At 46.3% G+C, this 25069-nt stretch overlaps 1 protein-coding gene across 2 annotated transcripts in view; it reads left to right on the forward strand.

The window, feature by feature from the left end:
* Window positions 1–25069, forward strand: part of PPP1R9A (protein phosphatase 1 regulatory subunit 9A) — a 218122-nt gene that overhangs the window by 187338 nt on the left and 5715 nt on the right. The window contains exons 12-15 of one of the 2 annotated variants that reach the window (XM_044293015.1): window positions 4394–4438; window positions 11295–11452; window positions 22838–22957; window positions 24770–24793. In XM_044293015.1, coding sequence (XP_044148950.1) covers window positions 4394–4438; window positions 11295–11452; window positions 22838–22957; window positions 24770–24793 — 347 coding nt within the window. The remainder of the gene's footprint in view (window positions 1–4393; window positions 4439–11294; window positions 11453–22837; window positions 22958–24769; window positions 24794–25069) is intronic. The other variant, XM_044293017.1, reaches the window with a different exon arrangement.

Genomic DNA, 25069 nt, shown 5'->3' on the forward strand with positions numbered 1-25069 from the left:
GAGTGCAGCTCTGGAGTATAATACAGGATGTAACTCAGGATCAGTACAGGATAAGTAATGTAATGTATGTACACAGTGACTGCACCAGCAGAATAGTGAGTGCAGCTCTGGAGTATAACACAGGATGTAATTCAGGATCAGTACAGGATAAGTAATGTAATGTATGTACACAGTGACTGCACCAGCAGAATAGTGAGTGCAGCTCTGGAGTATAATACAGGATGTAACTCAGGATCAGTACAGGATAAGTAATGTATGTACACAGTGACTGCACCAGCAGAATAGTGAGTGCAGCTCTGGAGTATAATACAGGATGTAACTCAGGATCAGTACAGGATAAGTAATGTAATGTATGTACACAGTGACTGCACCAGCAGAATAGTGAGTGCAGCTCTGGAGTATAATACAGGATGAAACTCAGGATCAGTACAGGATAAGTAATGTAATGTATGTACACAGTGACTGCACCAGCAGAATAGTGAGTGCAGCTCTGGAGTATAATACAGGATGCAACTCAGGATCAGTACAGGATAAGTAATGTATGTACACAGTGACTGCACCAGCAGAATAGTGAGTGCAGCTCTGGAGTATAATACCGGATGTAACTCAGGATCAGTACAGGATAAGTAATGTAATGTATGTACACAGTGACTGCACCAGCAGAATAGTGAGTGCAGCTCTGGAGTATAATACAGGATGTAACTCAGGATCAGTACAGGATAAGTAATGTATGTACACAGTGACTGCACCAGCAGAATAGTGAGTGCAGCTCTGGAGTATAATACAGGATGTAACTCAGGATCAGTACAGGATAAGTAATGTAATGTATGTACACAGTGACTGCACCAGCAGAATAGTGAGTGCAGCTCTGGAGTATAATACCGGATGTAACTCAGGATCAGTACAGGATAAGTAATGTAATGTATGTACACAGTGACTCCACCAGCAGAATAGTGAGTGCAGCTCTGGAGTATAATACAGGATGTAACTCAGGATCAGTACAGGATAAGTAATGTAATGTATGTACACAGCGACTTCACCAGCAGAATAGCGAGTGCAGCTCTGGAGTATAATACAGGATGTAACTCAGGATACACCCGTAGTATAAAGAAGTTGTATACAATTTTATTATGATAAATCCTCCACAGACATGAGACACAAACCACAACGTGTGCATGAGAGTTGCTAAAAACGTATTCGCTTTGCTGCTGCTGTACTAAGCTGCAGATTTGTTGCACGAAAATCTGCAATGGCAAATCCACAGCATTTCAGTCATGTGTGGACATACCCTTAAGGCTTCATGCACACGACCGTTCCGTTGCGGATCCGCAAAACACGGAAGCCGCCCGTGTGCCTTCCGCAATTTGCGGAACGGAACAGACAGCCCATTGTAGAAATGCCTATTCTTGTCCGCAAAACGGACAAGAATAGGACATGTTACATTTTTTTTGCGGGGCTACAGAACGGAGCAACGGATGCGGACAGCACACGGAGTGCTGTCCGCATCTTTTGCGGCCCCATTGAAGTGAATGGGTCTGCATCCGAGCCGCAAAAACCAAAACAACGGCCGCGTGCATGAGGCCTAAAGGTTATGTCTGCAGTTCAGCCCAATTCCAGTCTGCTCCTATATCGGATGCATCCATGGACATAGAAAAAGAGGCAGGAGTTTTTATGATCCTGTTTCTTTCCTATAACATTTTGAGCCGAGCCGTTCGATGTGTGACTCTGATGTGTATGTGGTGAATACTGTCACTGGTTCCCGACGCTCAAAAACATTCATTGGGGCAGATTTACTAATGGGCTAGAATTCTGGCACATATGCCTTGCACCACACTTACTATCTGAGACACTTTTAGTGCCTCGATTGGCAAAGGGCGTGGCCTATTGGGAAGGGGAGTGGCTTGCCAGGAAGGCGCATGGCTTACAATGTGGTGCAAGGTAAGCCAACTAATGGGTGGGATGACTAGACGGTGTAAAGTTGCACCTGATTTGCACGCTGATAATTGTGGCATGCTTTCACACTGTAATGTATTAACATACAACTTTTTGTTCTTTTTTTTGGAGTGTCTGTTATGGTTTGTTATTTTTATTTGTTTGCAAAAAACTTACAAAACGTTGCATGCTGTTTGTTAAATTTGTTGCACAAAATTGGTATAGATTTTTCAGGCCACAGTCTAATCCTAGTTGTGACAAAGGCTCCGTCAGTTTGTACACCTCCAGAGTACTGGAGTACGTTTGTTGTATTTTTTTACCACTTTTTGCAAAAAGTCACAGTGATTCCCACCAAACATCTGTCCACCCATTTCGTAAATTCAAAGTGACGGGCAAGGCGCAAACCACCCTAAAAATGGTGCAAATACATTTTATTAATTTTTTTAATGATGCAAATCAATCATAAATTTGGTGCAAATTTATTTGGCGACAAAACGGGCAAAAATCACCCCACCTTTCTGGTGCAGTGCTCGTTGGCCTTACTGCAGACAAAGCAGCTTTTTAATCATATGTAAATTAGTCCTTGGGGGGCAACAAGGGCGTTGCCATTGCACCGCTTACGCTCTACACGCCACATCCCCCACCTCTTTGACTGACAGGGCCAGACGTGTGGACTTATTAACGCTTGCCCCTTAAAGGGGTTGTCCGGGTTCAACCAGACAGCCACCCCTAAAATGAGCATTGGAGCATTTTATGCTCCGATGCCTTCCTTTGCCCTGCGCGGAATCATGCAAGGAAAAGGTATCGTTTGGAGATCCTGTGACGTACCATGCTCTCAATAGGGACTTCCAGGAGGAGGTTACCACCCAGCAGTGAGCCCGGTGACGTCACCGCCACTGATGGGCAGGCTTTAGAGCTGCCCTAGCCTCTAAAACGGCTAGGGCAGCACTAAAGACCGCCCATCAGAGCCATTGATGATGTCACCGAATACACTGCTGAGCGGAAGCCTCCGCCTAGCAGTGTAAAAACATCAACAAAAAAGCCCTTGCCCAGCGCAGGACAAGGGAGAGCATCGGAGCTTGAAATGAGATGCTAATATCAGGGGGCCTGTCTGGGTGAAATGTGGGTATGTCCGGGTTTAGCTCTGAGCCCGGACAACCCCTTAAGTCTCGCGGCAGCATAATCGCCACTATGTTCGGCGCACACACAGTACATGGGATGAAGCTGGCCGGGCACCAAATGGAGTCCAACAGCCATGACTTTGTTGCACCCTGGGACTAATTTACATTTGATTAAAAAAGCTGCTTTTTCAGCAATTAGGCCACCAAGCGACATGGGAGCAAGAACATTGGATTCAGCTGGCAAGGGCTCATTGGACATGTAAGTTGGTCTCAATAGGATGGATTTGATAACAGATTGCCTTTTAAAAAGGGAGTCTTTCACCTAAAATGACCATTATACACCACAAACATCATGATATCCATTACATTCCCCATATTATAATCTTACCTTTCATATTGCTGTCCGTCGCCTATTCTCTCTTGAAAACGCTTTTAATCCATATGCTAATTAGGTTCTGAAGGTGCCCAGGGGCGGCGTTTATGCGGCCGGTGCCCAGGCTCCACGGCGCTGTTCAAATCAAACCCCTCCCCTTTCACCCCTCTGGCCCGCCCTCGGTTCTTCAGATACCATCCTCCAGTCAATGACAGATCCGGCGCCTGCGCACTCCATTACCCACTAGGGCAGAGGCAGCAGAGCGTTTAATCCGCATGCGCCGGCCCGATCTAGCCGGCGGAAGTAAACTGCCAAAATATCGGGATGTACGGGCCGGCGCATGCGCATTAAACGCTCTGCTGCCTCTGCCCTAGTGGGTAATGGAGTGCGCAGGCGCCGGATCTGTCATTGACTGGAGGATGGTATCTCAAGAACCGAGGGCGGGCCAGAGGGGTGAAAGGGGAGGGGTTTGATTTGAACAGCGCCGTGGAGCCTGGGCACCGGCCGCATAAACGCCGCCCCTGGGCACCTTCAGAACCTAATTAGCATATGGATTAAAAGCGTTTTTAAGAGAGAATAGGCGACGGACAGCAATATGAAAGGTAAGATTATAATATGGGGAATGTAATGGATATCATGATGTTTGTGGTGTATAATGGTCATTTTAGGTGAAAGACTCTCTTTAAGTTTAGTGCAGCATCTGCAGGGGCGGAGCATGATTTAAAGAGCACCAATGAGAGTATTCTTTTGTCAAGTTCCACCCCCGCAGACCATTGCTGGATATAACGCAATGTATCAGTGTTACCTGGAATGTTCCTTTAATGATCTAAACAATATCTAGTTGTCTCCATTTTACTGTGACTATCTTGTTGTCTGTGGGCGGCTTTAGGAAACACTTGAATAACCTTCCTGTCTTGTTAACATTGTCGTCTTTACTTACACCATTAACTACTAACTCTGTGCACAGTTTCAGAAGGAGCAGCGAAAAGTGCGGACCACGATGATGTGTTTGGTGAGTTTATCTATAATCACTTCACATAAAGTATTCCTGGAGAGGCGCAAGCCAGAGGGGATCTAATATTTCAGGGATTGAGGTGTAGTTCTTCTTTTTACAACATTTCTAGATTTATATTCAGTGGGTTTACCTCGCTTTTCTGTTTTCAATGATTTAAGCTATTTTATGCCATTTTCTCCATTTGTATTCAAAGCTGCTTTCAGAATTCTGCTGGTTGACCTTGTCAACAATAATTTATCTCGGAGGTTCCCAACCTTTTGTATGTTGTGAGCCACATTCAACTTTCAGTGATGGTCGGGAGAAACAGTCAACTCAAAAATAATTGAGAGAAATTTTGAAAGTGGAGAAACAAAATCTATGAAATTTCAAACATTTGCTGATAAATATTTCAGTGTGAAATTTATCACTAGTATTATACCAACTGAATTGGCACGGTTTGTGGTCAATCTTTTGGCTTTCCGTTTGTGAGATCCATCAGGGCTCTCACAATCGGTCCAAAATGGATCAGTTTTGCCCTAATCCATTCTGAATGGAAAAGGATCCACTCAGAATGCATCAGTTTGCCTCCGATCAGGCTCCATTCTGCTCTGGAGGCTGCCTGCAGCGTTTTGCTGTCCGCTTGATGAAACTGAGCCAAACGGATCCGTCCTGGCACACAATGTAAGTCCATGGAGACGGATCCGTCCTGGCACACAATGTAAGTCAATGGAGACGGATCCGTTTTCTCTGACACAGTCTGGCACAATAGAAAACGGATCCGTCTCCCATTCACTTTCTTGGCTATGTTACAGATAATACAAATGGATCCATTCATGACGGATGCATGCGGTTGTATTATTGTAACGGATCTGTTTTTGCAGATCCATGACGGATCCGCCCAAAACGCAAGTGTGAAAGTAGCCTAACATAGGTCTGCAACAATATCTATTTCCAGTATATATGGTCATAACTCAGGACTCTCATGGCTAGCCACACAGCAGGGGGTCATAAGCCACCAGTTGGGGACGTCTGATTTATCTGCACCCTGTTGTCAAACATGTCCACCCTTGCCCATACGAGGGGAGAGATCCAAGGAGCAGCCCCCTACCCATTATGGACTGCTAAATGATCGGGTGGGCAGAGCGCCACAGAGATATTGATGGGCAGCTGCACAGCCTTCTCTTTCTCCAGGCCAACACTGATTATGACTATCATCACTTAGAGGAAACTGAAAGCCCACTGGGCAGTGTGAACACTATCCTAGACTACCCATAGGTGCTAGGTCCCTGCACACAGGAGCTTACAATGTAAATGGAACCACGAGTTGGGCACAATAGGTACATAGGGCTTTTTCTATTGATGACCTATGCTTTGGATAGGTCATCAATATCATATCCATCAGCTGTTTGAGGAGATGGCGCGCGCAGTGCACACTGGTCGTCTCTCTTCCTGCTCTCCGTAATATTTCTATGGGACAGCAGCACCGGACAGGAAGAAAGAAGGGAGACTGCACGTGCACACAGCGCACACTGTCGCCTCAAACAGCTGATCGGCGGGGGCGCCGGGTGTCAGACCAATGGTTTAAGGGTACTTTCACACTTGCGGCAGAGGATTCCGGCAGGCAGTTCCGTCACCGGAACTGCCTGCTGGATCCGTCAAAACGTATGCAAACTGATGGCATTTGTCAGACAGATTTTTTTCACATTTTTTGCAGTCTGAGCATGCGCAGACCACAATGCCGGATTCGTTTTGCCGGGACACTCTGGGCCAGATCCGCCATTAATGCATTTCAATGGGAAAAAATGCCAGTGTTCCGGAATTTTGGACGGAGATAAAACCGCTCTCCATTCAGAATGCATTAGGATAAAACTGATCAGTTATTTTCCGGTATTGAGCCCCTAGGACGGAACTCAACACCGGAAATAAATAACGCTAGTGTGAAAGTACCGTAAAATACGTTTATATGTTAAATACTTTTTTTTTTTCATGTCACTAGATTAAAAAAAACTTATACAATCCTGCAGTTTTCTCACTGGCCACGAGGCCTAAAATATGTTAAGACTTCCTGTCTTTTGAGAGCAGCTCCATGGGCCTTAGACACAATGGACAGGAGCTGACCCCATTGACTTCTATGGGAGCGTCTTCTAGGCATGCTCAGTGACCTGTGCAGAGGTCAGGAGGGAGCAGATAAGCTGTGATATCACCTATTGTGAAAAGTGGATCCTGTGTTATCTATACAGAGGTGTTACCTGTTATTGTCATTCTGCCTGTGGTAATAATGATAATAGCTACTGTAACGTTGTCTGTACAGAACAGGAAATCATGACCTATTATTGGGCCTAGAGACCAGTGCGAAAATTTGCTGAATTGTATAATTAAAAAATAAAAAGTGACCTGGAAAAATAAAAAATTCATAAAAAATTCAAAAAAAAAAAGTTTAATATAAAAAATGTGATTTATTGAATAGCTCATTTTCTGATGACACATTCCCTTTAAGATGCGCACACTATGGACTAATTTAGGGTAAATGTGTTGGGCTGAGGCAGCCCTGCCCACTTCTGGTATGCCCCCTGCAGTAAGAGGAATACAATCCGGAGAAATTGCAAATATTAGCCCCATATCCACAGAGTATCAGCTCTTGGTGTTGAAAATGGGGTCACTTTTAGAATGCTACTCCCCAGCAGTATTAGGACAGGTTACATTTAACCTCAAGAAATTTTACGGGTGGAATTCAGGTAGAATAGCTATCCTGAAAAACTTTGCATGGATCCTATTTTCTGGCCAGGGCACCATAAAAAAAAGGAATGTGGGTGGCAATATGTGAAATCATCATGGCAGAATCCTGAACGTGGCTGAAAAAGAAAAAACATGTAACTCAAAATCAGGACAATATAACGCTAGAAAATGATTAACACAGTTCTTTTATGTATTATGTAGATTTTTAACTTTAAAATGTTCAGAAGTAACAGGGACACTGTCAGCAGTTTCGATCATTCAAAACTGTTGACAGCACTAGGTAGAGGCCGGGGAGAGCATTACCAACATACCTTTTGTGGAGCTTATTTCATCAAGACTAATGTGAATATGGCATTTTTCTGCCAGATTCTGCACCTGCAAGTGCCCAGGAGGCGGAGCTTCACTGTGAAGTGCTCTCTGCATTGAGCTGATTCATAGCCCCTCCCCTCTGCTGTGAGTGACAGCTATAGTAGTTTCCTGGTTGGATGCTACAGAGGGGAGGGGCTGTGAAGCAGCTCAATGCACAGAGCACTTCAAAGTTAAACTCCGCCTCCCGGACACTTGCAGGAGCACAATCTAGCAGAGTAAAATTCAAATTCACACTACTACAGATGATGAAAGCTCTACAAAAGGTAGGTTTGTCCCGCTCTCCCCAGCCCCTTCATGGTCAAAGCTGCTGACAGATTCCCTTTTTCTATTTGGCTTGAATGACAAGAGTGGATAGAAAAGAGGAGTCACATTCTTTTCATTTGTATATTTCCATATTTTTTTAATCCATTTCTGGTATCAACAAACTGCATAAAAAAATGCATGTGGGAATCCAGTCTTTAAGGGTTTCTCCAGACTTCAGATATTGGAGATCTATAGGTCATCAGTAGCAGATCAGTGGGGGTCCGGACACTCGCCATCCCACCACTTATCAGCTGCTGATTTGCCGGACACTATACTATGTACTGAGCTGGAGGCAGACAGCTCCACTCACTGTGTAGTGGCCGTGCTGGGGTACTGCAGTTCATCTCCCATTAAAGGGGTATTTCCATCTTAGACAATGGGGGCATATCGCTAGGATATACCCCCATTGTCTGATAGATGTAGGTCCTACCTCTGGGACCTGCTCCTATATCGAGAACGGAGTGGGGAGCGCTGTGGCTGGAGGACCCCAGATTTCCCGGGGTCCGTCCACCACAAAACGCTAATCCCTGCCTCTCCTATAGAAGTGAATGGGAGCGTGCGCGGCCCATGCTCCCATTCATTTCTATGGGGCAGACGGCAATAGCCGAGCCGATGCTCGGCTATTTTCGGCGGCCCCATAGAAATAAATGGAGGGCGGATGCGCAGTGCGCCCTCCTTCACTTTCGGGGCTCCGTTCTCGATATAGGTGCGGGTCCCAGCGGTGTATAAGACAATGGGGGCATATCCTAGCTATATGCCCCCATTGTCTGAGATGAGAAAACTCCTTTAAAGTGATCTTCAGTCTGCTGGTGCCAGAAACAACACAGTGTATGGAGCCTCCTGTGTCTGTAGCCTAGAGAATCCTGTTAAGGAACAGTATTATACAGTTGCAAGAAAAAGTATGTGAACCCTTTGGAATGATATGGATTTCTGCACAAATTGGTCATAAAATGTGATCTGATCTTCATCTAAGTCACAACAATAGACAATCACAGTCTGCTTAAACTAATAACACACAAAGAATTACATGTTACCATGTTTTTATTGAACACACCATGTAAACATTCACAATGCAGGTGGAAAAAGTATGTGAACCCCTAGACTAATGACATCTCCAAGAGCTAATAGGAGTGAGGTGTCAGCCAACTGGAGTCCAATCAATGAGATGAGATTGGAGGTGTTGGTTACAGCTGCCCTATAAAAAACACACACACCAGTTCTGGGTTTGCTTTTCACAAGAAGCATTGCCTGATGTGAATGATGCCTCGCACAGAAGAGCTCTCAGAAGACCTACGATTAAGAATTGTTGACTTGCATAAAGCTGGAAAGGGTTATAAAAGTATCTTCAAAAGCCTCGCTGTTCATCAGTCCACGGTAAGACAAATTGTCTATAAAAGGAGAAAGTTCAGCACTGCTCCTACTCTCCCTAGGAGTGGCCGTCCTGTAAAGATGACTGCAAGAGCACAGCGCAGACTGCTCAATGAGGTGAAGAAGAATCCTAGAGTGTCAGCTAAAGACTTACAAAAGTCTCGGGCATATGCTAACATCCCTGTTAGCGAATCTACGATAAGTAAAAGACTAAACAAGAATGGATTTCATGGGAGGACACCACAGAGGAAGCCACTGCTGTCCAAAAAAAACATTGCTGCACGTTTACAGTTTGCACAAGAGCACCTGGATGTTCCACAGCAGTACTGGCAAAATATTCTGTGGACAGATGAAACCAAAGTTGAGTTGTTTGGAAGAAACACACAACACTATGTGTGGAGAAAGAGGCACAGCACACCAACATCAAAACCTCATCCCAACTGTGAAGTATGGTGGTGGGGGCATCATGGTTTGGGGCTGCTTTGCTGCGTCAGGGCCTGGACGGATTGCTATCATCAAAGGAACAATGAATTCCCAAGTTTATCAAGACATTTTGCAGGAGAACTTAAGGCCATCTGTCCACCAGCTGAAGCTCAACAGAAGATGGTTGTTGCAACAGGACAACGACCCAAAGCATAGAAGTAAATCAACAACAGAATGGCTTAAACAGAAGAAAATCCGCCTTCTGGAGTGGCCCAGTCAGAGTCCTAACCTCAACCTGATTGAGATGCTGTGGCATGACCTCAAGAAAGCGATTCACACCAGACATCCCAAGAATATTGCTGAACTGAAACAGTTCTGCAAAGAGGAATGGTCAAGAATTACTCCTGACCGTTGTGCACGTCTGATCTGCAACTACAGGAAACGTTTGGTTGAAGTTATTGCTGCCAAAGGAGGTTCAACCAGTTATTAAATCCAAGGGTTCACATATTTTTTCCACCTGCACTGTGAATGTTTACATGGTGTGTTCCATAAAAACATGGTAACATTTAACTCTTTGTGTGTTATTAGTTTAAGCAGACTGTGATTGTCTATTGTTGTGACTAAGGCCTCTTTCACACTTGCGTTGTCCGGATCCGGCGTGTACTCCACTTGCCGGAATTACACGCCGGATCCGGAAAAACGCAAGTGTACTGAAAGCATTTGAAGACGGATCCGTCTTCAAAATGCTTTCAGTGTTACTATGGCACCCAGGACGCTATTAAAGTCCTGGTTGCCATAGTAGGAGCGGGGAGCGGCATACTTACAGTCCGTGCGGCTCCCGGGGCGCTCCAGAATGACGTCAGAGCGCCCCAGGCGCATGGATGACGTGCCATGCGATCACGTCATCCATGCGCCTAGGGGGCCCTGACGTCACTCTGGAGCGCCAAGGGAGCCGCACGGACGGTAAGTATACTGCTCCCCCGCTCCCCGCTACACTTTACCATTGCTGCCAGGACTTTAGCGTCCCGGCAGCCATGGTAACCACTCTAAAAAAGCTAAACGTCCTATCCGGCAATGCGCCGAAATGACGTTTAGCTTAAGGCCGGATCCGGATCAATGCCTTTCAATGGGCATTCATTCCGGATCCGGCCTTGCGGCAAGTCTTTAGTTTTTTTGGCCGGAGCAAAAAGCGCAGCAGGCTGCGGTATTTTCTCCAGCCAAAAAACGTTCCGTTCCGGAACTGAAGACATCCTGATGCATCCTGAACGGGTTTCTCTCCATTCAGAATGGAGAGGATTCTTCCGGCATAGAGCCCCGACTACGGAACTCTATGCCGGAAGACAAGAACGCAAGTGTAAAAGAGCCCTAAGATGAAGATCAGATCACCTTTTATGACCAATTTGTGCAGAATTCCATATCATTCCAAAGGGTTCACATACTTTTTCTTGCAACTGTATGTAGGTCCCTAAATAATGTTCATTAGCAAAGTTGCTGAAAACTGGAACAATCCACATAAATACACTTTATACATGTGTTCGAGTGTCAATCGATGCTGTAAAAATGGTGCATTGTTTCACTGTGCATTGAAGATAGACGGATGGTTAGATATGGGACAGATAGAGAGAGATATGATTGATAGATATTTTCCTTTCCTTTACATATATTTGTGTTGCAGGCTTTAATGAAGCTATCCCTGAAACAGAAAGGCTGGATTCCAAAGTACTAAAAACTCGTGCACATCTGATAGTAAAGAACAAAAGACATAGACCTTCCAGAGCAAGGTTAGGAGACAGCATTAGCTCTACTGACGGAGAGGACAGCATTGAGAGGAAGGTAGGACTCGGCGCTGCTGTCTGACCATGTATACCGCTCTGTGCCATCACCGCATGACCATACAGTATTTACTTATAAAAAGCATCAAATTAAAGGGGTTGTCTCAAAAGGACTTTAGGCATCATGCACACATCCGTTAAAAATGGACACACTGTCAGTTTTTCATTGCCATTTTGCATCAGTGTGTGCATCCATTTTCTGTCCGTGTGTCCGTTTTGCATCCGTTTTTCATGTCCATTAAAAACAGACATGAAAAATGGATGAATTGGATTGGCAGTTATTTCTAGGCCCACCTCTCTGAGAACACCCACAGGATGGTAGGCCCCCAGCTAAAATAAAGTCCCCCGTAGTGTAGGAATGTTATTTTGTTGTTTTTTTTACGTCCCCAGCTTTAATAATGGCCCCAAAGTAGGGCCCCATCGTAAATAATTTCCCCCATGGTTTAAATAATGCCCTCATAGTGGCCCACCGCTGTTTTTGTTGTTGTTGATTTTACAACAAAAAAACCCCTCACCTTATCCACTTGCTCGCGCTTCAGCAGTCTCTTCTCTCTTCACTAAACAGGACCTGCGATGTGTGCGTGACGTCACTGCGCGCTCCCATGTGGTTACGTCACCACGCATATCGCAGGTCCTGCTCAATGAAGAGAGAAGAAACTGCGCGAGCAAGTGGATGAGGTGAGGGTTTTTTTTTTTAACCCCTTAATGGTCAGATAGATAAAGTGTACCCGTTATTAATGGCCGTTAGACAAGTGCACTCCTGTCAATCGGCCGTTAAAAACAGTACCATCGATTTTTAATGGGGTCCGTCTGGCCGTGGAAGAGGCCAAAAATAGGACATGTCCTATTTTTGGACGGACGCTATTCACTGGCCGTTTAAAGAACGGCCATGTGAATAGCCCCATAGACTTTCATTGGCGGCCGGTACTTAAATGGCCGTCACACGGCCATTATTCACTGCCATGTGCATGAGGCCTTACAGACGTCATAGAGGGGACACCATCTATAAGCCTTAAAGGAATCTGTCACCAGCGACCTTTCTATCTGTTTGCATAGACACATGGCAGTGGTTCCCCTGATTTAAAACGCTGTTTTCATTTTGTTGATCTGAGGCTCCATTCCTGACTTATGATGCTCTTAATATGCAAATTAGATATTTGGTGCAATGAGGGTCTCACCATTGCTCTTGTTGCACTCAAGCTCCATTAATTTCTGTAGCCAGCCCCTCCCTGGCTGCTTTACCACTGCCTGGCCCTGTCAATCAAATCAGCCAGGGAGAGGCTGACCACAGAAAAAGTAAAGCTTGGGTGCGACAAGAGCAATGGTGACACCCTTATTGCACCAAAGGCATATTAAGAAAAAGTATCCTAACTCGGGAACGGAGACTCAGATCAACGAAAGAAAAACAGCATTTTAGTCAGGTGAACCGCAGCTATGTGTCTATGCAGTTTGATATGGAGGCCCCTCTGTAATATCACCTCCCATTCTGGCAGACTTAAGCCTTGTATTACTGGCCACCCTGTCATACCGTATTTATCCTGCAGAGGCCGCTACAGGGAAATTGTCTAGCTGGCTGGGACTGGCAAGAACCAGACCCACTTCAATCAGCTGATCACCATGGTAGCTCCAATCTTAAAGGGATTGTCTCTGATGAGACATCCTCTTTAAATTAGAGTTCCTCCAAATTATTTGTAACAATTGATAAGGATCCTGTAATGCATTTTCCATACTGAGATCACATTTCCTCTCCTGAATGTATAACCCCCTCCCTTCCCGTCTCTCACTGTCTAACACATCACATGTCTAACTCATCCCATCTGTCTGCTGTTTTTCTCGCAGTGCTTCTCTTTCTGGCCGTCTGTAGCTCGCAATACGTGCCGTTTGGTATAGTATTTTGGCTTCCTATATTCATTCTTATTTTAGTGACTGATAACACTTGGCAGCGATTATAACGCCGCCCTATTCTGTTCTCTTCCGTTCTACAAAATGCTGTTCTGATTTATTCTATATCTTTAAAGTGTATTTTTCTGATACACAGTTCCAAATGAGAAATTCTGACTGCCTGCAGTCACCACCAGGGGGAGCTTGCTATGAACAAACTAAATAGCAATTCTGTCTGCAGTAAGCTCCCCCTAGTGGTGACTGCAGGAAGATGAAATGTTATCGTTTAGTTGTGTGTAAGGCCACATTCACATTGCAGTATTGGCCTTACACACAAGTAGGAGTATTTGTAGATGAAAACCAGGATTGGGACCTAAGCAGAGAAAAGAGTATGTGATCTGATCTTTATCTGCGTACTTCTTGAGGCCCGTTTACACCAAGTGATCATGAATAAGCAATTGTAACAATAACACAACTCTAGTTAAAGGAGATGTAAAAAAAAATGCAATATCCCTTTAAAGCGGCTATTCCAATATTATTATAAAATTCGAAAATTAGACATAATACTTGACAATCTCTCTCTAATTGTTCTGCTGGCAGCTCGGATGGGGGCGTGTCCTTTCTGTGGCAGCTCTCTCTGTCTCAGCTCAGGGGGCGTGTACTTTTTGCTTCAGCTCTCTCCCTATCACAGCTCAGGGGTGTGTCCTGGGTGTGGCTTGAATGGAGGCATATGTGTATGTATGTTTCCTCACTGATGTAATTTGTGTTTAGGACCACACTATGAGGCACCTTTCCAGTTTTAAAAACTCAGATTTTTGTGGAATTTTGCTAAAAATTTGAGATTTTTCATGATTTTCTGCTGCTCACTGCACTTTAAAAATAAGTGGGTGGGGCTTAGCAGAAGGTAACGGGGCCGACACATTTAAAATTCATACGCATGAAAACTGCCATATATTTGAACTGAAATCCACGCCAGTTTCTGAGCCACAGACAGCATAAGATGCAACAGATTTCTTAATTTTTTTCACATTTTAACTCAAGCAAAAATGATTTTTTAGATCTTTCTTCAGGTCTTCTTTTAAAACTCCTATTCACACCCAACTAGCAATATTGTACCTCTCAAATGCCCGAATTGTCCAGTGAAACGGGCCTAAAAAGGGGATGGAACTTATTGTTTGTGATAGGAAGGGAGGGGGGGGTTGTGCTATGACGTCACTTCCTGCTCTGCAGCTATTGGCTGAAGCTTCATGTCCTTCACTTCCTTCTCTTGCCGCCCCCTGCATGCACATAATACTAGTAATACTGAGTGCTCTCTGCTGCCCCCTGGTGGCTTCCTTCTACATTTGGACCAGAAAGCAGAGAAAATTATTTGTCGGGGCAGAGAGCTGCCAGTATTGCTAGTATTATGGGTAGATTCCATGTAGGGGGCGGGCAGAGAAGGAAGTCTGTGATGTGAAGCTTCAGCCAATAGTTGCAGAGCAGGAAGTGATGTCAGAGAATGGAGCCACCATATTGGCAAAGTCTCCTGTACAATTCCATGCTGCCATTTTATTGTTTCCTGTGCAGTTCAGCTCCGTTGAGCGATATTAGACTGCAGCACCAGACACACCACATCGACCCACATGGCTGTTTCTGTAATTCTAGACGACCCCTTTAAGGACTTATAGTGTGCGGAGCATCTTCGAAATTTGTATTTGAGAGACCCCAGAGTGTAATTGTCCAGCTCTCCTGTGGGTTTAGTGGTGGTGACGGCCATGTTTGTGGTCACCCAGAAAGAGAGATACATTTTAAAAAAGCAGCTGAATACAATTTTTATTCCTAGGACTGCTTAAGAATATTATTGTATTTTCCTAAAATAGTTTCTAGGCATTTTAGGGCCCATCTTCTGGCCCCCAAACCCAAGACTCCCTGTGGTTCTGCTGAACCAAACCGTGGTGATCTAGGTTTGCTTCATTAGAAACATAAGTGGTCGGGGTGTGGCCTGCAAGCGCATGGAGTAAGACGCACCGTTCACTGCTCCTGCTAGCATCCTGCTCTGTTATACTGGTAGCACGCTTAGATTGATTTGAAAACTTTACCTGGTGAGAGGAAAGTGTCCGGTGGCTGCTGTGTCACGATCGGTAACCTGGAAATGCCGAGGAAATCGAGCAAAATTGCTAAACAAGATCGCCTGGAGATGGGCCAAGATGGCGCCGACGGTGGAGAGGTGACGGCGCTGCAGGAGATGGTGAGCCAGAGCGCGGCGGCTAAACTTAGCAAGTTTGCCAGACTAGATGGCGGAGTGGGCGACTGGGCTAGCGACAAAGGGACTGATATACATACCTCCTCTGATCTGGAGGACGGTTCCACAGACGGCGATGGCCCTGACACGGCTGGTCAGCCTCTGCCCAATCCTGCAGGCCCTGCAAATGTTTCAGTTGGCCCTCGGGCTGAATCTGCAAAGGAGCCCACTCTGAAGGACATAATGGCTGCTTTGGCAAGTTGCAATAGTACCCTGAAAGTGCTTACAGTACAAGTTGGCAGCTTGCGATCGGATGTGTCTATAATTAGACATGACTTGCACAAGATTTCGGAGCGCACCTCTGAATTGGAAAAGAGGGTGTCCTCATTGGAAGATGTAATTCAGCCTTTGCAAATGGCGTCTAAGACAAATGTGAAGGACATTGCTGCCCTATATGCCAAAGCGGATGACCTAGAGAACAGGTCACGGAGGAATACCCTGCGAATTGTAGGGATGCCGGAGAAGACGGAGGGGGCCAATGCCACTGAATTTGTGGAGTAATGGTTGTACCAGTTATTTCATGAGAAGGGCCTATCTTCCCTCTACGCGGTTGAGCGGGGCGCACCGAGTGCCTACGCGGCCGCTCCCGCCAGGCAGGCCTCCTCGCCCCATACTGGCGAAGATTTTAAATTTTAAAGATCGGGACACTATCCTGCGTCAGTCCAGGGACAATGATGAGATGGTCCTGAACAGGGTCAGAGTGTCCATCTTTCCAGATTATTTGAATGAGGTGCAGCGGCGGAGGAGCCGGTTTATTGATGTCAAGAAAAGGCTTAGAGGGTTGCAGGTTCCATACGCCATGTTGTTCCCGGCTAAATTGCGAGTGGTGGCATTGGGATCCACCAGATTTTTTGAGGATCCAGAGTAGGGCTGCAGTAAACGAATATTTTTGTAATCGAGTATTCTATCGATTATATTTCTCGATTCATCGAGTAATCTAATAAGAAAAAGCTACTTAAAATAACGTACGTAATTAGGTATGTATAAAGTTATTGGTTTGAAGGGGTTAATAACTTTATACATGCCTAATGCCAAGGTGCTTCCATTAACCCCTCCAAACCAATAACTTTATACATGCCCATTGGGTTTGGAGGGGTTAATGGAAGCACCTTGGCATTAGGCATGTATAAAGTTATTGGTTTGAAGAGGTTAATGAAAGCACCTTGGAGGTGCCTTCATTAACCCCTCTCTAAACCAATAACTTTATACATGCCAAGGTGGTGCCTGCAGCCTCCATTAACCACTCTCTCTCCATCTGCCTCCCCCCAGCCTCTGATCTGCCTCCCCCCCTCCCCCCAGCCTCTGATCTGCCTCCCCCCAGCCTCTGATCTGCCTGCCCCCAGCCTCTGATCTGCCTGCCCCCAGCCTCTGATCTGCCTGCCCCCAGCCTCTGATCTGCCCGCCCCCAGCCTCTGATCTGCCCGCCCCCAGCCTCTGATCTGCCCCCCCCCAGCCTCTGATCTGCCTCCCCCCAGCCTCTGATCTGCCTCCCCCCAGCCTCTGATCTGCCTCCCCCAGCCTCTGATCTGCCTGCCCCCTCTGGTAACGCAACCCCCCCCTCCCCAGTATTAATCATTGGTGGCAGTGGCCACAGGGTCCCCCTCCTCCCCCCCATCATTGGTGGCAGTTTGCAGTTCCGATCGGAGCCCCAGCAGTGTAATGCTGGGGCTCCGATCGGTTACCATGGCAGCCAGGAGTCACGCTACTGAAGTCCTGGCTGCCATGGTATGTTAGTGAGCAGAGAGCAGCATTATACTCACGTGCGATGTGGCCGCCGGTCGCTCCTTCTCATAGGTCTGTGCGGCGCATTGCTAATGCTGTAAGCATTAGCAATCCGCCGCACAGACAGAAGAAGGAGCGACCGGCGGCCACAGTGCACGTGAGTATAATGCTACTCTCTGCTCACTAACATACCATGGCAGCCAGGACTTCAGTAGCGTCCTGGCTGCCATGGTAACCGATCAGAGCCTGATCGGAACTGACACTGCCACCAATGATGGGGGGGAGGAGGGGGACCCTGTGGGATATGGCCGGCACATTCATTGGTGGCGCAGTGGCCACAGTCCCTCCCCTCCTCCTCTGTCCTCATTGGTGTTCAGCGGCAGCCGCGCACAGTGGGGAGGGAGAGACTCCCTCCTCCTCCTCCCTCCGCTGTGCCGGCCGGCTCAGTCCTGCCTCTCTGGCCTCCGGAGGACACGGAAGCGGCGAGTGAGACGCTTAATTTCACTCCCGCTCCGTGATCACGTGATGTAAACGATTCCTCGATGCAGGGAAACTGCATCGCTGAATTTTTTGACTCGATTTAATCGAGTTATTCGAATAATCGTTTTAGCCCTAATCCAGAGGAAGCGGCACAGTGGCTGGACGTCCACGAGTGGCAACTGAGAAGTGGAGCCCTGGACACTTGAAGGAAGCAGTTTGCTTTTTGGGTTTATTTTATACATGTGTTTGCACCCTAATGTAACTTTAATGTTACACCAGTTATGAAGTGCACTATGTGTTGCTACCGCATGGTAGATCCTGAGGTGGGTGTAGGAGGTTGGGGGATTGAAATATGTTTCCCAGTTTGTGGAGAGGATTCTCTACCTGAGGGAGTGTGCTGGATTCAGTATTGATTATGGTTCATTAGTGGGCAAAGTGCGTACAGATTGCCCTGTTTTAGAGTTGGATGTTGGTGTGGGGGGGACTGAAGTGATTGTTTACAGTAATCAGATTAGTGGGGAGGGGGATGGTGGGGGGGTTGGGAGACAGGTAGGGGCTGGGCTAGGGGCGTGAATCCAGATATGTCGCATCGTTTTACCATGACACAGGTGATTAAAGTGTTGAGCTGGAACGTGAGAGGTATGGCAGATGCACGGAAACAGCAGTGTATATTTCAATATTTGGGGCGGTTTCAGCCAGCCATATGTTGCCTCCAGGAAACGCATTTGACCAATGATAATGTGCAGTGGCTGAACAAGAACTGGGTGGGCCATGCGGTACATGCAATTTATTTCTCTCACTCCGGGGGTGTAAGTGTGATTGTGCATAAAAGTATTAGATATGAGCATATGCAGCAATGTGTGGATGTTGAGGGCAGGTATGTATGTATTGTGTGTAGGATTGATGGGATTCAGGTGGTGTTGGGGTCGGTGTATGTGCCTCCACCGTTTGCCTCTCCCTTGATACGGGAGATTATGACCTTCGTGGCGGGCTTCCCTGGATTACCGTGGTTACTAGTGGGGGACTTCAATTGCACGTTGAATGACTCCTTGGATAGATGCCGGGTGGAAGGATCAAGTGGATCACCGGGGAGTGTTGCTTTAAAGAATATTATGAATGAAACTGGTGTATTTGATGTATGGAGACTGCGTAACCCTGATAGGCGCACATTTTCGTGTAGATCGGCTACACATCATTCACTATCGCGCATAGACCTGGCTTTGGTTAATGATGTTATGTTACCACTGATTAGGGGTGTTGTCTATCACCCTCGGTCGTTGTCTGACCATTCTTTGGTGCAAATTGACATGTGCCTGGGGGTGCTCAGACAGGGACCGAGGCTGTGGAAATGCAACCCACACTGGCTAAATGTACTAGGTGACTTATCCCGGGTCTCTCTGGAGGTCAGGGAGTTCTTTGCTATCAACGGAGGGACGGCTTCAATACACGGAGTCTGGGATGCCATGAAAGCGTTCTTGAGAGGGGTACTGATTAAAGAAATTAGTAAGCATAAGGCCGAATGCCCACGGCCGTGAGCAGTCCGTGGAACCGCGGCCTGGATTCCTGCTGAGAGCAGGAGCGCACGGCGTCATTGGTTGCTATGACGCCGTGCGCTCCCTGCTGCAGCCGCAATACAGTAATACACTGATATGATCTATACCAGTGTATTACTGTACTGTGGCTGCAGCAGGGAGCGCACGGCGTCATAGCAACCAATGACGCCGTGCGCTCCTGCTCTCAGCAGGAATCCAGGCCGCGGTTCCACGGACCGCTCACGGCCGTGAAAAACGGCCATGTGCTTTCGGCCTAAATCTAAGTCCAGAGAGGCGATGTCAAGGCCCATGTGCAAGTGGCGGAGGCCAAATGGATGTTTGGTAAATCCCCTACTCTGGCTAATAGTGAGGCGCTGGTGGTAGCTCAGGAGCAGTTGAGGTGTCATTTATTGCAGGCCGCAGAGAGGAAACGTAGCTTTTACCACCAAAGATTTTTTGAGGAGGGGGAGAAAGTTGGTCATCTGCTGTCGGTGGTTTCTCAGGCACAGAGGGGCTCCTCCTGTATACAGGAACTGAGGGATGGAACTGGGAATAGTTGCCAGGACACGAAAGGGATATTAGACCTTCTAAAAAGTTTTTATGTGTCTCTATACGCTTCCACTGTCTCTAGCTCTGAGGAGGCCCTGTCCGCCTTCTTGGCTGAGGCACAGTTATCAGTGTTGCCAGACGAAGATAGGGAGAGATTAGAAGAGCCGATCTCACTGGAGGAGTTAGAGGCCGCTCTTGGGGAGATGGCAAATGGTAAGGCTCCGGGGGTAGATGGCCTACCAGTGGAGGTATATAAAAAGCTACAGGGGGTTCTCCTCCCAGAGTTGCTCAAGGTCCTTGAATATTCCCTGGAGGCAGGTTCGCTACCACATTCTATGCAGGAAGCTATCATCGTAGTTATTCCTAAGTCTGGAAAGGATCCCAAACTTCCTGATTCTTATAGACCAATTTCGCTCTTAACAGCGGATGTGAAGCTCCTAGCGAAGGTGCTGGCGAACAGGTTGTCCAGAGTGATTCTGACTATTGTGCACCCGGATCAAACGGGCTTTATGCCTGGGAAATCGACTGCTCTAAATATCCGCAGATTGTATGCGAGCCTGAATATTACGGCCGATAACTGTGGGGATAGGGCTTTACTTGCGTTGGATGCCGCCAAGGCGTTCGACAGTGTTGAATGGAACTACTTGTGGGGGATCCTAAGGGTCATGGGCTTTGGTGCACGGTTTATTCGGTGGGTGAAGGTGCTGTACTCGAGCCCCAGGGCGAGAATTAGAGTTAATGGGGGGCTGTCGGATAGTTTTACCTTGGCTAGAGGCACCAGACAGGTGCTCTCGCAATTGAGCCACTTGCGGCCCTTATTCGCCTGTCACCTTATATTGTGGGGTTTAGATATGGTGTGATGCAAAATAAAGTGGCTATGTATGCTGATGACACTATGTTATTCTTGGGCGACACTGGGAATTCTTTGGCTGAGGCCATGGCTTTAATTGATAGATTTGGGGGCTTCTCTGGGCTTCGGATAAATTGTCAGAAGTCTGCTTTGATGCCGGTTGATGGACAGGCCCTTTCAGGTGGGCGAGTCAATAGTTTGGTACCCTGAGTAGGGAAATTTAAATATTTAGGGTTGTATATAACACCTCGATTGATGGATTTTGAAGAACTTAATTTAACCCCGTTGCTAGCTACTTTTAGGCTGAAGGTAAGGACATGGTGTAGACTCTTTTTATCGGTAGTGGGTAGAGTAAACCTGTTAAAAATGGTGATGATGCCCCAGCTGCTTTATGTATTGAATAATGCCCCTGTGTGGATTCCTTTGGATAGATTTCGAAAAATACATTCGATGTTTAGAGATCTTATCTGGAAGTACGGCCAAGCTAGGATTAAGCTGGAGACGCTGCAATACCCCAAGACTGAAGGAGGTTTGGCTGTTCCCAATGCCTGGATTTATTTCTTAGCCTCCCAGTGTCAGCACTTTAAGGGCTGGATTGACTTCCAGCTGCCGGATGTGACGGGAAGGATACTGCAGCACTGGTTGGGCAGTCGGGATCTTATGGGTATACTGGAGGGTTCAGGAATGCATGTGGGGAGAGAGAAGGCATTGCTCATTGAACTTATGAAAAAAGTTTGGGCGAAGGTGAAACTGATTAGGGGTGTGGGTGGTGTTGGTGAGCTTTCCCCATTTCGGAATAATAACTTGTTGCCATAATTCTTATCTCTGTCAGGGCTCCGGAATTCGGAATCTTTTGGGGTGATGAGGATAGGTCAACTGACTGAGGGTAATGTATTTAAATCTTTTCAGGGTTTGCAGCAGGAATTTAATATCCCCAAGATTTGGTTTTATCAGTATTTGCAATTGAGGCACGCCTATGATGTCACGGTGAGGAAAGGGTGTACTATAGCTAAAATGGATGTGGTTCACAAAGTGGTTCTCCCGGTTGGGGGGAAGAGAGGGCTGATATCGCAGGTATATACTCTTTTACTAGATACATTTTTAATAGGGTTCCCACTTACGAGGATGAGGAAATGGGAGGATGATCTGGGGGACGTCTCTAAAGATCAATGGGAGGATATACTGGAGGCGGTTCCCAGAGTGTCTTTAAGTGAGCAGGGCAAGCTGTCGCAATTATTCATCATTCATAGAGTATATAAAACGCCTGTGTTTTTACGGAAAGTTGGTGTTAGAACTGATGACAAATGTCCAAAGTGTATGGAGGAAGGTGCTGATCTGCTGCATATGCTTTGGTCTTGTCCGGTGATAAGTGGTTTCTGGGACGAAGTGTTAGCTTTGATTAATCGTAATCTGGAGTTGAGGTTGCAAAAGGATCCCAAGGTATGCGTGCTGGGCTATGTGACTGATATTGGAGGGAGTGAGCTGGTTAAGGTCGCAGTGGGGAGGCTGATGTATGTGGCCAGGAAGTTGGTGGCGCAGAGGTGGATCCAGGGGAGTCCGCCAACATCGGAGGAATTTGTGAGAAAGGTGCATGACATGTTGACGTTAGTAAGGGGGGTGTTTGCTAGGAGAGGATGTCCTCAGAAGTTTGAGAAGTTGTGGAAAGAATGGTTGTCTCATACTCATGTTGTAATGTAGGATGCTTTAGAGATCTTCACGCTTTGTTCTATGGGGGGGGGGGGTTGTCGGGGAGGGGGGGGGGAGAGGAGAAAGATATGTTGTGGACAGGTAATTGTGCAATAACTTTTTTTTTTTTCTTGTATGCCTAAATTGTACACTGATTTGTGCTAATGTGTTGTTTTGATTTTGCATTGGTGATTTGGAAAAAAGAGGACATGTACTGTCTTATAAGTCAAGTTTATTTGACTAATAAAAACAATTTGATTGAAAAACAAAAGAACATAAGTGGTCATTAATCAGACCCTGAAATGCAAATATGGGTGTTTCTGGGAGGTTCGGGGATGTCCCTGAGCCTATAATAACCAGTGAGAAGGTGATATAGTAACTGGTATGGTTTACTTGTGATTACAGAACATGACGCTGAGTGATGACTTCAGTCCCAGCAGTGCCAGTTCGGTGGACTTGAGCGGACCTGTGGTTGAAGCGAAGTTTGCAGAGCGATCCCACTCCTTAGCGCTGTCCTCAGATGAGGTAATTACCACAAGGCATCTATAGGATAGTATATTCGTTATCCTAGCACTTGGATTTCTTCCTTAGGAGTATTTATGTCCGTACGGTAGGTTGTTATGTAGGGTTGGACTTCCACTGGTCATCAGTAAGCCCCATTGCCTGCTGATTGTGGGTGTCCTGAGGTCAGGCCCCCAATGATCACACATTGGTGGCCAATCCTAGGAATAAGCCATCCATTAATATTCCTGGAAAACCTTTTTAAAAGGGTTCTCTGTACTTTTATTGGGTAATACATATAACCAAAATTTACAAGGGTAGCATTGCACTTGACCCTCAGCAATCAGCAGGCGTCCATTTCTGTAGGCAATAGGGACCACGATATGGTGCACATTACAGTACATGTTCACTGTGAGTCTATAAAGGGGTTCTCCGACAATCCATGTTTAGGGGCTGGACAGGGTGGAAAAATAAAAGAAAAGGTTCCATCGCTGAGCTCCCATCTTTGCTGCATCCAGTCCCCACTGGATCACAAGTGTCATTTACATGCACATCAGTGGCCTTAGCGGTGACCTGTACAGGTATGACACGCGACCCCTGAGCTCAGTAGTCACATGCTGTTCCTGCACTCGTCACCGCTGAGGTCATTGATGTTTCGGAGAACCTGGAGACCTTGTGGACATGGATATCACTGTCCTCATCAGTGGTCACATGTAGCCAGCTAGGGCGCAGTTGCCGATGTGCGTGGTTATTTTGATCCATGCAAGATCTCCATGACAATAATGCATCTGTCAGAAATCAAAACAAATAAAATGTCAGTAGTGCAGCCTCAGGCTTTGGACCTTGTCAATTTCTTTTTGTATTTCTAGGAAAAATCTGATTAATAAGGCAAGTATGGAATCACGTAGTCGCTATGGATACATTACCTGACAACAAGAGTCTGTAATGCTGGGTTGTCAGGTTACATATCCCTAGTGATTAGTTTCAATTTACTCGGGTCTTTAGCTGAGGGCAGAGATGGGACAGGTAGGCGTATCAGTACTTTTCTAATTGGGGAGAACCCCTTTAAATGGTTAGTTTATCTAACCGATTCCTAATACAGTAAAGTTCCTTTGTTTCGGTGGTTCTTGCCCTTCATCAGTACAGAGCTAGCGATTGGTTTGCTGGACGAGAGGCCTATGATGGAATGCAATACAAACAGAAGAGAGGAGCAATGGGTAGGACTGCAGAGGGATCGGGCATACAGTGCCAAATGGATGCTCACCTGGGTAAGGCCTCATGCAGTGCCCTCCGCAGACTGCTGCATGCACTGGCCCCAGTCGTGGAAATGACGAGGTAAATAAAAGTCCAGCAACGCTGAATGTGTCAGTGGCAAGGAAGGATTGATGTAAAAACGTCACGTTTCGGGGGGCGAGCACACCCCTTCATCAGGTTCAAATCAGTAAATATTGATCCTTCAATAAAACCTGTTTTAAATGCACCTTCCTTGCCAACGATGCATGCAGCGCCGCTGGATTTCTATTTGCCTTGTCCGTGCCTTTGATGGAGTTATTCTGACTGGATGAATGTAGTCCCAACTACAGGCTGAAAACTGAAGGTTATATGAATTTCCCCAGTACATTCCTGTAAACAAACCTCCTTTACTGCTGCTTCCAGAGGTAGAGCTGCACTTACTCCTGTATCATCGTACGCTAAATCTTTTTGCACTGTGGGTTGCGTAAATCAGTGTCCTGTGTGATTTTACTGGAAATCACTTTTTTATGTGTCTTTGATTATTTTTCATATTTCTCTTTGTCTTGTATTTTTCACTGCATTTCATTGATGCACCTTCTATAGAGCCTGGATATGATAGATGATGAGGTGAGTCCTTCCTCTTTGATCCTTCCATAGCTACTCTAGATCTTATCACTTTTCTTAAGGTGTCCTACTCCACTGGGCTGTCCGGGTATCCGTCATCCATTCTTCTCTACTTGCATGAGCCATTCATCTCTGCTTCATAGCTCATCCTCCTATTATCCTATCTTTCACTACTTCTTCACCCATGCTAACTAGATCAGGGATCAGAAACCTCTGGCACTCAAAACTGAACTCCCAGGATGCTCCATTCACTTCTACGGGAGTTAGCCAAGCTTGTTT

The sequence above is a fragment of the Bufo gargarizans genome, chromosome 5, assembly GCF_014858855.1.
Source record: "Bufo gargarizans isolate SCDJY-AF-19 chromosome 5, ASM1485885v1, whole genome shotgun sequence".
NCBI lineage: Eukaryota > Metazoa > Chordata > Amphibia > Anura > Bufonidae > Bufo > Bufo gargarizans.